This window comes from Cariama cristata, unplaced genomic scaffold, assembly GCF_000690535.1.
Source record: "Cariama cristata isolate BGI_N322 unplaced genomic scaffold, ASM69053v1 scaffold3879, whole genome shotgun sequence".
Classification (NCBI taxonomy): domain Eukaryota; kingdom Metazoa; phylum Chordata; class Aves; order Cariamiformes; family Cariamidae; genus Cariama; species Cariama cristata.
The window spans coordinates 15890-27985 of NW_009635069.1; the positions used below are offsets into that span (position 1 = coordinate 15890).

At 50.4% G+C, this 12096-nt stretch overlaps 2 protein-coding genes across 2 annotated transcripts in view; both read right to left on the bottom strand.

Annotated features, from left to right (window-relative positions):
• LOC104167191 (bone morphogenetic protein 2-like) overlaps positions 1-1277 on the bottom strand; it is an 8390-nt gene extending 7113 nt beyond the window's left edge. The window contains exon 1 of the mRNA XM_009707377.1: positions 1185-1277. Coding sequence (XP_009705679.1) covers positions 1185-1277 — 93 coding nt within the window. The remainder of the gene's footprint in view (positions 1-1184) is intronic.
• Positions 1278-1535: 258 nt separating this feature from the next.
• On the bottom strand, positions 1536-10545 carry LOC104167192. The gene is made up of 7 exons (XM_009707378.1): positions 10485-10545; positions 9782-9877; positions 7566-7716; positions 6209-6465; positions 3117-3298; positions 2471-2529; positions 1536-1686 (listed from the first exon to the last, which is right to left on the bottom strand). Exons 1-7 carry the CDS (start codon positions 10543-10545, stop codon positions 1536-1538), a joined length of 957 nt encoding a protein of 318 aa, XP_009705680.1.
• Between the last annotated feature and the right edge of the window lie 1551 nt (positions 10546-12096).

Consider the following 12096-nt stretch of genomic DNA (forward strand, 5'->3'; position numbering starts at 1 on the left):
TGCAGGGGGGTCTGGGGCTGTGCAGCGCCTCGGCAAGGCCCTGGCTGGGCTGCATTTGTTCTCCATAGGAGACTAACTGGTTTTTAATGATGGCAGTGATGGCACAAACAGGACCTTTGTGTGGAAGAATGCAGCCCCTCTCCCCAGAGCCAAGCGGGCTGGACGGGCATCCCCTTCCCATCCCTGTCCTGCCGCAGCAGCCCGTGCTGCCCCACAGCCACTGCCGGGAGTGAGGAGCATGGGGGGGGTCAGTGTCACGCCAGTGTCCCCATCCCATGTCCCTATCAAACGTGCAGGGTGGGGTGCCCAGGGACCCTTGACGCAGCAGGGGCAGCCCAGGCAGCCTGTCCCCCAGATGCTGTCGTCCCCCGCTGCAATGCCCACGCCGAGCCCGGCAAGCCAACACCACGGTGCAAATTGGGTTTCCAGCGGAGAACCGGCGGCCCCAGGGGCTGACGCTTCCTTCTGCAGTGCTGCCGGGCCCTGGGCTGTGGCAAGAACCCGGCAGCAGGAGGAACTAAAGTGAAATCAAGCTTTTTTTAAAAAAAAAAAGAATAGCTAATCGGCTTCCTGGGGATTTAAAATGTGTTTGCTGCTAATTCCTGAATGCTTGATATTAACAAAATATCACAAGAACCCTATGGACTCTGGATAATGGGATAAAAGCCAATTCTTCTGCTCTTATTCCCTAATCACAGAGAAACCAGGTTGGTGAATGTGGACATGTTGACACAGCGCACTTGTACTCTTTACGTTTGCCCTTTGTTTTAATGCCATGTGACTGAACAGAAAAAATTAGCATTATACAATACCAGCCAGTGCATCAGAAAAAAAGAGCAGGACTGGAACAACCTGGTAGATCTTACAGGGAATAGGGAAACCCCCGTGAATGGGGCTCACAGGTACCAGCTCTGCGAGAGGTTTGGCACAGAGGGGAAGGTGCAGGAGCGAAGGCAGCACCATCCATCTGTCCGTCTGCCAGCAGGGACCGAGCGGTGCTCCTCAGCCCCGCAGGCACCCGGCCGAAGCACTTCCAGGCCAATGTGACAGGAGAGAAGCCAAAGGCTACTTGCCCAGTTGGTGTCTATAATTTATCCAAGCCCTCTATTCAGCAGCAGCAAGTCCTGCAGGATAACCAGGGCTGTCTGCAGAGGGGACATCTCTGCCCCAGCATGCCTACCTACCTCTGCTCCTCTCCTCTCCGACTCCTGCTCCACATTTTGTAAACGGGAGCAGCTGGGTCCACGCAACCTCCAGCCCGTGCCAGACAGCTGCATCCCTCCTTGCACCCCGTGTCCTCCTGGGGTGCTTGGGCAGATGGAGGGGCCATGGAGCTGCACAGCAGAGCCCCAAGCAGCTGCAAATTGCCCATGACGTTTATTTTACAAGCTGCAAAACATTTTGTAGAGGGTTCATTTATACAAACGCTGTTCAAAATAGCTTTTATTCGAAAAATAGCCTTCTCTCATTTACATATACTACAGACAGTCTGGCGGGGGTCTTGCAGGAGCCCCACCTGCAGCTCCCCAGCCCCGCTACCCCCTGCACTTGCACTGCCGGATGGCAATGACGGTGCGGACGTGGTCTTGGCGGCTCCTGAACGTGTGGACGTCGTATCGGTGAGGGGCGCAGCGGCTGGAGGCACCTTCTGCCCAAACCAGACATTTCTCTCTGCCTTGCGAATCTCTGCAGTTAGAGACAAACTCCAGTACATCCCCTGGCCTCCCACACCCCGGGGCCCTGCATTTCATCACCTCAAAATAGGGGAGATGCCCCAGACCAGGGTCGGGGAGAGGGGAGGTAGCTTTCTTCCAGCGGCATCTATTCCTTACTCCTGGTGTAACTTGGTGAACTGTCTTCTCCCCCTCTGCCTGTGCAAAGCAGGGGTTCTTTCTTTCTTTGTGGTTTGACTCGCTGCCCTTTGCATTCACCAGGTTTTTGTGTCTGCAAGCAATACAAAGTGCTGCCCCCCTGGCCTGAAAAAGCTGTCTGGACCCACCCTGCCCCAGAGCATCCCCCTCCTCCTCCTCCTCCTCCTCCTCCACAGCATTGCCAGCAGGAGGGGGGCAGGAATGGCACATCCCAGGCTGGAGAAAGCCACGGTCAGGACCCATCTCTGTCTGCTACCGTGGGGGAACCACAAGCTCTAAAACCAGCCGCCCAACGGGCTGAATTCAGCATCGTCGTTGTCAGGTTCCTCTTTATCCCTTGACGCAACGGAGCAGTTTGCTGCTGTAGCACCATGGCAAACGCAGCTCTGCTTCAGCTTTGGCCCAACACGGTTAGACACAGCCCAGAGGATGAGCTGTGGGTGCTATCCAAAATTCGCTACCCAAAACCCCTTCCAGGTCCTGCCCCAGGAACAGCAGATGCATTACTTGAGAGGAATGGCAACAGCTCAGACCTGCCTCTGAATGTATGCGGATGTGCCCAGCAAGGAGAACGGCCGGATCCTGGCAGCTGTGCTTACCTAAGCAAGCAGTGATCCCCCGAGGAGCAGCTGCCCAAGCACCTTCCCACATCAATTTCCTGCAAAGATTTGCAAAACAAAGGCATGAAAATCCCCTGCAGCACCTCACTGGGGACACCCCAGGGGACCTGCCGCCCATCAATGCCTGCCCTCCATCCATCCTCAGGCTGAATGTACCCTCCTGAGAAAGGGCAGCAGCAAGGCAAAGCTTGTAAGAAGTATTTTTGGGGGTACACCAGTGGTTTTTGAGTCAGAGGTCCCCGTGCACAAAAGCGTGTTGAAGTAGAGAGTAGAGTCTCCATTGAACTGAGCTTAAGACATACTTAACGATTAAATACTTAAAAAAAACAAAACTCACTGCTCCCTTAATTGGGGTGAGAAATCCTCATCCCAAAGAAAAGGCCATTTGTTACTCTACGGCAATGATTTATACAGAAATTAGTGGTAGTAAAATACATTTTATAGCATAAGATAATATAAATGTGAGATTTTTACCACTCTGGTTTGTTGCCAGGTTGTGCTTAGCTCTACCAGGGTGCAGCTGCCCATGTCAGAGCATCCACCCAGCTGTTCAAACCCCATGTGTGGGCCCAGCAGCACAACTGAGCTGAGCAGAGAGGAGGAGGCCAAGCCTCAGGAAACCAACCTTGAGCCGTTTCTCCTTGTGTCCCGCAGAGCTGTGCACAATTTCATAATAATATTCCACTTGGGAAACGCGATAGCATTTTTCCTTCATTTCACAGTTCTCCAGCGTCTGAACCAGCTCCCCACCTTGTGGGTTTTTGACTAGAGCAGTGTTGAACTTTGTGGGCATGCAGAAAAGTCCATCTGCAAGGAAACAAAAAGGAAATTTAATCTGGGGCTGCACCTGAGGCCACTACGGCTGCAGCATCTTCACTGGGGGTCTGCCGTACCGCACAGACGCACTGTCAGGCTCCCGCATCCAGCACCCAGCGTGGAAAGTGCTGCTTTCTGTGTGAGGGTCCCCAGCTGAGAGTTTGGGGCTCATCCCTTCACCAGCTCAGGGCCCTAGCAACAGGTTTTGTTCCTCCACCTCAGTTTCAGACCACAGGGCAAAGAGAGGTTATTCTGGGTGCAAATTGTGAATCCTGCACCTGACCCTGTGCAAGCCCCATCTCTGGGGAGACAGCCTGAGCTATTACACATTATCTTTGAGAAAAAAGGTCTTTGAACATTAAATATTCATGGAAGTGCTTCTTCCAGAGACATGCTCTCATACCAGAGAGCTGGGGAATGTTATTTAACATTTACTCATTCAGCGTTTCTCTCTGGATTTGCCAGGGGGATGTGCCCTGCATGGGCTTCTTGGATGCTCGAGCCAGTGTCACCGGCTGGCCTCTGGAGCCAGTGTCACCGGCTGTCCTGGACATATACTTCCTCAGGCACCTCCAAAGGATTTCCTTTGGGCTGGGGTCTCAGCTCTCCATGCAAGCAGACGAGCCGGCCAGGGCTGGGGTGATGGAGGCAGCATCTCCCCACGTCAGCACGAGTTATTACCCTACCAGCATCGCGGGACAGAGGAAGGCTGGTACAAGAGTGGAGGAAAGGGAAGGCAGGGGATGGCCCCTGTTCTGGGAGCGCAGGACCGAGTCCTGCTTTGCCTCTTCTTTCCCTATTCAAACTTGAATTCAATGAAAAACTCCCAGGGCAAAAAAAAAGTTATGTTCGGATTTGAAATACCTAGTCTGCTTGCTAAGGAAGGCAGGCAGAGAGCAGGGCTTTGGGTGGACATGCCAAAACCCTGCATCTTTGCTGCCTTGTCACCTCCAGGCCAGGACACGCTGCCTCAGCGGCAGGTCCCAGCTGGCCCGGGCAGGGGCTCAGCAGCTGGAGAGGAGAGACAGAGGCTCCTCCAGCAGTAACTCACGTCCAGTTGGAAGGAAACAGGCACAGACTGTCCTCCCTGGCTCAGTTTGAACGTATGCTCTGCGTAGAAAGAAACAGTTTATCTGCTACATCTCCCACTTTTTGTCTCCCTCACCAAGTACATTAGGATTAAAATCTCCATTGCATGAGCTAGAGGAGGGGAAGAAGGATGGCTAAGTTCATGGCTAAGTCAGTCTTGGGTTTTGGCTCTAAATCTGACCTAGTCTTGCCCTGTGCCAGTCCTTGGGTGCGGGTCCTTCAGGGTTTGTGTTTGGTTCCTGGCTTTAAGATGGTTGTGAGAGTTTCCTGCCACCTCCCAGCTACTTTATCAGCAGCTGGAGATTTCTTTGTTCCGAGGTGGGGCCCTGTTTTCAGTGGAGGGAAAAGCATTTTCTGAAAGCAGATCTCTCTGGGATGCCATCAGATGGAGACACAAAATGACAATTGATTTCTGGAAGCCAGTATTTCTAGGTAAGATCTGAACATCCTTCTCCAGCCACTGCCAACCCCCCCTCAGCTCCTCTGACGTTACCAGTCTTTAACATGACACTGAAAGTGTCAGCCTGACTTTACAGGGGAAAATCCAGAAGGAAAGTGCCGAGACCTGCCCTAGGGCAGAGGCAAAACTGGGGGCGAGCCCACATTTTTCAGCCCTGGGCCATTATCACTGAATGAGCCACCGTCCATTAGCCACCCCGGGGGACAACAGCATCGTCCAGCACCTCCCAGTCACACGTCTGGGAAGTAAATGCTGATTCTCCCACCTCTGGAAAAAAGCACTTCACACTGCCTAATTTTCTTTTCCACTTGCCATGTCTTGCAGGCGGATTACACAAGCTGCAGGGGCATTGATGCCTGTGTGCGGAGCCTCCTTCCAGCTCTCAGAGGATGGGGGACACATCCACAAGCAGAGCCCCTTGGGGTTTTGTTTTCTCCCCCACCCAGTTGGCTTCCCCAGCCCCTCTAGCTCAGGCCCCTCCGCTGCTTTCCAAGCTCTGGTTAGGGCTCGCATTGGTCTCTGTCCCTCTCTAGCGGCTGTTGTGCAGCCGTGGCACAGGAGCTGCCGGGAAGGTTTTAACGAGATGGTTCTAGATAGAGAAATGCCAATAAAATGACATCAAGAAATTCCAGGAGAACCGATTTTATCAAGCAGTTGTGGAAAATCATTTCAACACGAATTTCCATTCCGATAAAAACAGATCAGTTCATCTTCACTGATGTGACTCTCAGGTTATTTTATGTGTGAACTCACAAGACAACTCACCAGTTCAGCTTTATCCCAGTGGAAGGGATCGTTCCCATCTGGAACAATTTAGTTTGGAGTTTCCACTTCTGAGTGATTTTTGAAACATCAGCATAGTTCACCGGTGCTGCGATGAAAGGGCATTTCAGACCATCAGAAAGGAAACTCCATTTTTTAGTGGTTGCTAAGGGGCCTGTTTTCAGTGGAGCTTTTATCATCAGGTTGTTTTTCCTTGCTTTCAGGTTGGAGCAGAGACCCCCGAGGTCCCTCCCAGCCTGGGTTACTTTGATTCTATGACCTCTGGTTAGAGGACACTTCCCTGTTAACACAAGGTGGTTTTATTTCCATCCTCACAGCATGCACAGGGGCAGAGAATTACCATTTCACCTGCAGACCTGTGCTGTAAGGGCCCAGCATTAGAAAGGAAAAGAAAACCCAAACCCTGACATATGAAATACAATCCCATTCCCACCTAAGGCAAAGAGGGTTTGCATAGCAGACTGGAGCACTGTTAGATCACGCTCCGAGCTCTGACATCGGTGTTGGTCACGCAGAAGAGCTCACCCCTGTATTCCTGGACAGAGGGGAGCTCTCCATCCTTTCCATACCTGCACTATAGGTTTGGTCAGAGCATTTCCCCACGTCAATCGTGACCTCCCAGGGAGAGTCCGGAAAGAAGGTTTTCAGAGCCGGGAGACGGAGACATTCCTCAGGACACGTGCCGCAGTGACAGCCGTCGACCACCTCCACCTCCCGAACGCCTTCGAAGAGCAGGAGCTGCTCCACATGCAGACGGGCAGGCTCGCAGCAGGAACCCGCGGGGCAGGAACGCGGGGCTCCCAGCCACGGCAGCGAGTCAGGGCGCCTGACCTGCAGCTGCACAGAACAGGGCAAATGGCACATACACCGGCAAAAACATGTCATGGAGAACAACTTCCAGTACCAGCTCCCTGATAAAAACATGTTCTGACCTAGAACAGGCTCAGCTTTACTCCCTTCTCCCTACATGGCAGCACCGCGTTGCCATGTTGCTGCCCTTCCCAGTGATACATCAATATCAAAACTGTTCATTCCCCAAAACCCCGCTACAATCAGCTGAACTCTACTGGCTAAAGCAGTCCGCATTTCACCCCAGGCTCCTGATCTGGAGGGTTAGCAAGACGGCAGCTCTGGGGAATGAATGTGGATCTGCCTGCCTGGAAGATGTTGCACCAGCAGTACCACAGTGGTGAAAACAGCAGGACAAGTGGGAACAAGATTTTTCACAGTTACAGCCCTGCAGGTGAACATTCACAGGACACACACGTGCAGCACCCTGCAGAGCTTGTTTTCATTCCCACTCCAGGGTTAGTTATCCTGGTGGAGATGGGACTTTAGGCAATGTCAGCTCTCCTGGGATAAGGACAGCATTGCAGCCTGTGCGTAGCTGTGTCCCCAAATGCACAGGCTCCTTCTAGTCCCTCCTAGGAGTGACACGTTGCATGCGGTAAGGGAATGACATAGGCACCTCAAAGGCCACGTATTCATCATGAAATCACAGGTCCTGCCAGTTTTGCTCAACCAGGCAGAAAAAGGCCTCAGACGCTTCTACATATAGGACACCAGCTCTCACAGACAGCAGATGTGGCTGCAAGAGTTGCTCTTGCTGCTGGGCTGGGGGAGGACAGAACTACGCCTGGGTGCTGCCTGGAGCAGCTGGGTAGGTGCTGTGAGAGCCCTTCAGCTGAACTCTGGCTCTTCCTCTGCCATGAGGTTTCCAGCATTGCCGGATAATTTCCATGTATCTACCCTCCATAATGCACTGCTTGCTGGTTAAGGGAGGGCAAGAGGATCAGTGGCGGGTTTTCTGCAATGCAGAAGCCAAAACCGGGTATTTTAAAACATGCATAAAATCACAGCCCCAGGCATCAGTGTATGACCTTCACCCAGACCCAACCACTCCTGCCACAGGGATGACAGAAACACACTTTTCTCATCTTCTTGCTTCTAAGGAAATCAAGCATAGAAGAGTGTCTGGAGAGCCCCAGGAGGCCGGGGTGGGGGGAGCTGATCCGCTGGGACAGGCAGCTGGACCGGCACTTTCCAACGTCCACGCTGACAGGGCTGCCAGAGACATCTGTGAAACACAAGATTGACAAAAGGATTCCTCCTCGCTATTTGCGTGATGCTTGGGAGACCCAAGCTCAAACCAAGGCCGAGTACGACACAAACACTGAACAAAAAGACATGGGAAGTCTGCCCTGGGAGAGAGATTCCTTCAGCCTGAGCACCTGTGGAAATCCCACAGAAAAAGCCCGTCACTCACACTGCAGATGGGTCTGCTGTGTTTGCAGACCAGAAGTAAACCATTTCACAACAGATTGTTAAGTGCACTACAGAATAAAAAGAATGCAATTAAAAATTCCCTAGGAAACAGTAGGTTTTATTTTCTTTAGTGAACTCATGAAGAATGGGGTGAGAATAGATGAATACGTTGATTAGCAAAGGGAAAATGCAAATGCTCAGCTGTCGCTGAACTGCAGCCCTTGAACATACTGACCAAGCCTGAGCACCCAGCAGATTCAGGGCAGGAAGAGAAACCCAGCTCTGCCTGCCTAGAGCCCGATGAACCTGTCCGTGGAGCTGCTTGAGCTGAAAACAAATGTGCCCCCTCACACCCCCCAAATCCCAATTTCACAGCTCCCAAAACCCGTCACATTGCCACGCTAGCAGTACAGGCAGAGGCTATGAAGGTGGGAATGGATGTGAGAATAGGGGAGGCATGGGACCACGGCATCCAGGTTTAGATCAATTTACTCTGCTGTATTTTGAGTTTGCAAAGTAACAGCAGTTATTGGCTAATGGTCGTTTCTTCTGGAAATCCTTCTAAAATGAGCTATTTTTCCCCAGTAGTGCTGTCCACAAAGGATTGATTGATGTAAATCCTCATTTCATCCTATAATAGGGAAGAAAACTGGCCTTAAAAGTGTCCACTGAGTAGTTCAACACCACTGTAATTCATTTGCTTTAACCTGCTGGAGTTGCAGACCCAGTGTGTGCCACAAAACTTTAATTTTGCATTGATCTAAAAACTGATCTTCAGTGTCAGTGCCAGAGACAGCCACCATCACCATGCTGCACAACATCAGGAAACATGTAGGGAGATTTTAAACTCACACTTGGATTATAGCTGCTGCTAGCTGCCTGAGGATTTCTTTGCTCAGGGAAGCGTGTGAGCAGTAAGTCAGACAGCAATTTGCAGTGCATTTGTCATTCCCTGGCAGTGATCCCTGTGGATGCTCCTCACCCACAGCAAGGGCACAGACTTCTGGTCACTTTGCAAAGGACACTTCCCCAGCTGAAGACACTGTTAAGCCCTGCTCTCCCGTCCCTGTAGCGATACAGGCCATGTTTATTATCACTATCTATTACTATTCTTATTATTTTCAACATTATTTACTCTTCTAAAGTTGTTTCCTCTGGAGATGACAAGCTCTTACTGCTTGTGACAGTTCTTAATTTGGATATGATCATTTTATAATTCCTACTGTTCACATAAGCTGATATTTTGCAAATACTAAAGGCTAAATTTGTACAATTACTGCGCTCATGCACTGCAAAAAACCTAAAGAAACCTCAGACTTCTGGCTGTGCAGTTTAAAGTCCTTGTCACGTATCTGTGCTAAAATCAGCTGAAGCTCATTTTATGTAGCCTTACTGCCACTGCAAGGGGAACTAGGACCAAAGACGACTACTGAAGGCCACAGACTTTTTTCTGACGAACAAATTGAGCTATTTGCCCTGCACAGTAAAGTCAGGACACCCTGTCTCGTCGATAGCCCTTCCAACATTAAACCTGGGAAGTAAAAGTCTGCAGTAACCCTGAACTTATGCAGTACCACACAGAGGCAAGCACAGAATTCAACCACGTTGCAGCACACTGGCATAGAAAATGAAGCCTCCTTTGTGCAGATGAACAGACCTAGAGGCCAGGCTACTCATCAGCTCCTATTCTAGAAAACACGCTTTAAGCATTGGAATATCTGGGCAATGAGTCCCCAGCATATTTCTGTCCTTATTCCCCTGAGGGAAAAGTCACTAGGATAATTTCAACATAAAGAAACATCCGAGGGATGATGGGCGGGGTCTGAGCAGAGAAGCTTAACGGATCCAGGTTTCTTGCAGGTGAAGGGGGAACTCACCATGCCCAACGTGGAGGAAATGGCTCTGCCTCCTGCAGCAGCCCCTCTCTGCAAACAGGTTCCCTTGCTCATCCTCTCTGCCAATGACTCCGGCACCTGCAGTCACAAACCACCAAGCCCAGCATTACACCAGTTAGAATTCACCACCTCTCCTGCTTGAGCTGGGAGGAGGCACCGAGCGCAAGTCTCCAGCCACCTGCCGTCCTGAAACAAATGGCTTCAGCATAAGGAAGAGATTTAGAGTTATGAATGGACATGACCTATTTGACCTCTCAGACTTGCCTAGTTGGGCTAAACACCCTATCTATTTAATTACTCCAAGAAAATGCTGTGTTTAGCAGCACTTTTTCTTAGGACAACAGTCTCCTGCTCTCTCCTACTTCCATGTTACTGCAATGTGAGCTCGGATAAGAGGAGTAATCTCACACAGCACAAAGCAGCTCACGGGAACCGAACTCCCCAAAGATTTCTGCACAGCAGCTTCCTCCAAGGCAAACCCCGAATTACTTGCTGAGTGCAGACAATCCTCCCTGCTGCTCACAGTGAAACACCGTAGAAAGCATACACCGTGCCCATAAAGAAGCGTCAGATAGGAATGAAGCCTGCGCACAGCCTCACACCGCACACCCACACAAGCCCTTTTCTCTCCTACGCAAGAGGCCAAAGCAGCACCAAAGGCAATGAGAAGGAAAAAGGAACTTACTGGCAAAGACGGGAGCATGCAAGAGCCCTGCGAAGAAGACTACAGCTAGCGTGTCCTGCATACTGCACCTTGGAAAACACAAAAAGGTCTCCAGTATCTCTGATACTTATACCGGGCTCTCCCTCAGCAGGCGAGAAGGTGAACAGCTCAGAGACAAACGGGTTCGTGTATCACCGGCAAATGTCTCCAGATTGTGATCTGAACAAACACCCAAGAAGCCTGAGCAGTGATGGCGTCTCTCCCACAATCTGTCCACGGGTAGCAGGCTTCAAGCAAACTTCAAAGTGTTTCTTGAGAGCAACCGGTTTTGCTCCCAGCCTGAGGAATCTCCCTTGGGGGTCTTTGTTCTTACCACCACTTTCAAACTAATTAAGTTTGTGGTGACCTGGAGTCACTTTCAAGTCCCCTCATTTGAAAGGAACATGCATCCTTCATCCTCACTCATTGCATTCAACAGCCTTTTTATCTAGGGACAACCCTCTTCTGTTCCTCCCCAACACCAAAGCCGAGACAAAGCTGGCTCTTTGATAAAGATGGCAACACAGTAGGACTCAGACACATCGGCAATGACAGCATATTCCTCATGACCACACCAAGAGGCCTGCAGCTCTCTTTTTACCTCTTTTCGGTGTGACTCAGCCCTTGGGCCAAGAAGAGGCATCTTTCTTTCTAGCTTGTTAAACACATGTGGGGAAGTACTAGTCTCCCAAGTCCTGGAAACAGTAGAGGCACAGATGGTGCCTGTGTGATGTAAGGGACTCTCACAGACATGCTGGTCAAGGGCAGCAGTATGTCCTGAATGCTTCCTGCATGTGGCTCTTATTTACAGAAGTTAGGATCTCTACACTGACTTGGCCAAGCGCACATGGCAGGGAACAGATCCAGTTCCCAGGGAAGTTTTTTTTTGCCATGTGCATAAGAGAACAGTGATGGCAGCGTAATGCATCTGACACCATTCTGGCGTTCAAAACAGGGTTTTGAAGGGGTTGGTTGGGGTTTTTTTTGGCTACAATTACTTACAGGTGCAGCAATCACAAAAATTTATGGAAGCTGTACATCCCTAGAACATGCCAAGTCTCCCTGGAGCTCACACATAGTTCCTGGAAGACAGCTGGGCTTCAGTGGGATAGGTGCCTTGAGGAAACATTTAGCAAAAGCAAAATGCTATTCAAAGGCACCCTTTCAAAACTACGCCATTTACCACAGCGCTACAGGAACACCATCCCCTTCATCCCAGCAGCACAGAGAAGAAACCAGGACAGCTGTTCAACAAAAAAAAAAAATAAAAATTTAATTTGTGTTCAGCCAACAAACAAACATATACAAAGAAAAATACATTTCCATAAAAAAAAATTCAGCATGCCTGGGCATCTGAGCAGAGCCACTTTCCATTCACAGCTCTGTGGTGCCGCAGAGTACCTGGAGAGGCAGGGATCGCTACTCTGAGCAACTGCCGTGTGAGCTGGCCAAAGCTGGAGAGCAGTCTGCCACAGCAGGGCGTAGTTAAGTGACGTACAAAATATTTATGAAAAAATATGCATTTTAAATAAAGAACTTACAACAACGTAAACTTTATACAAAACATTATGGTTGCCATTTCAGTGTCTCAATT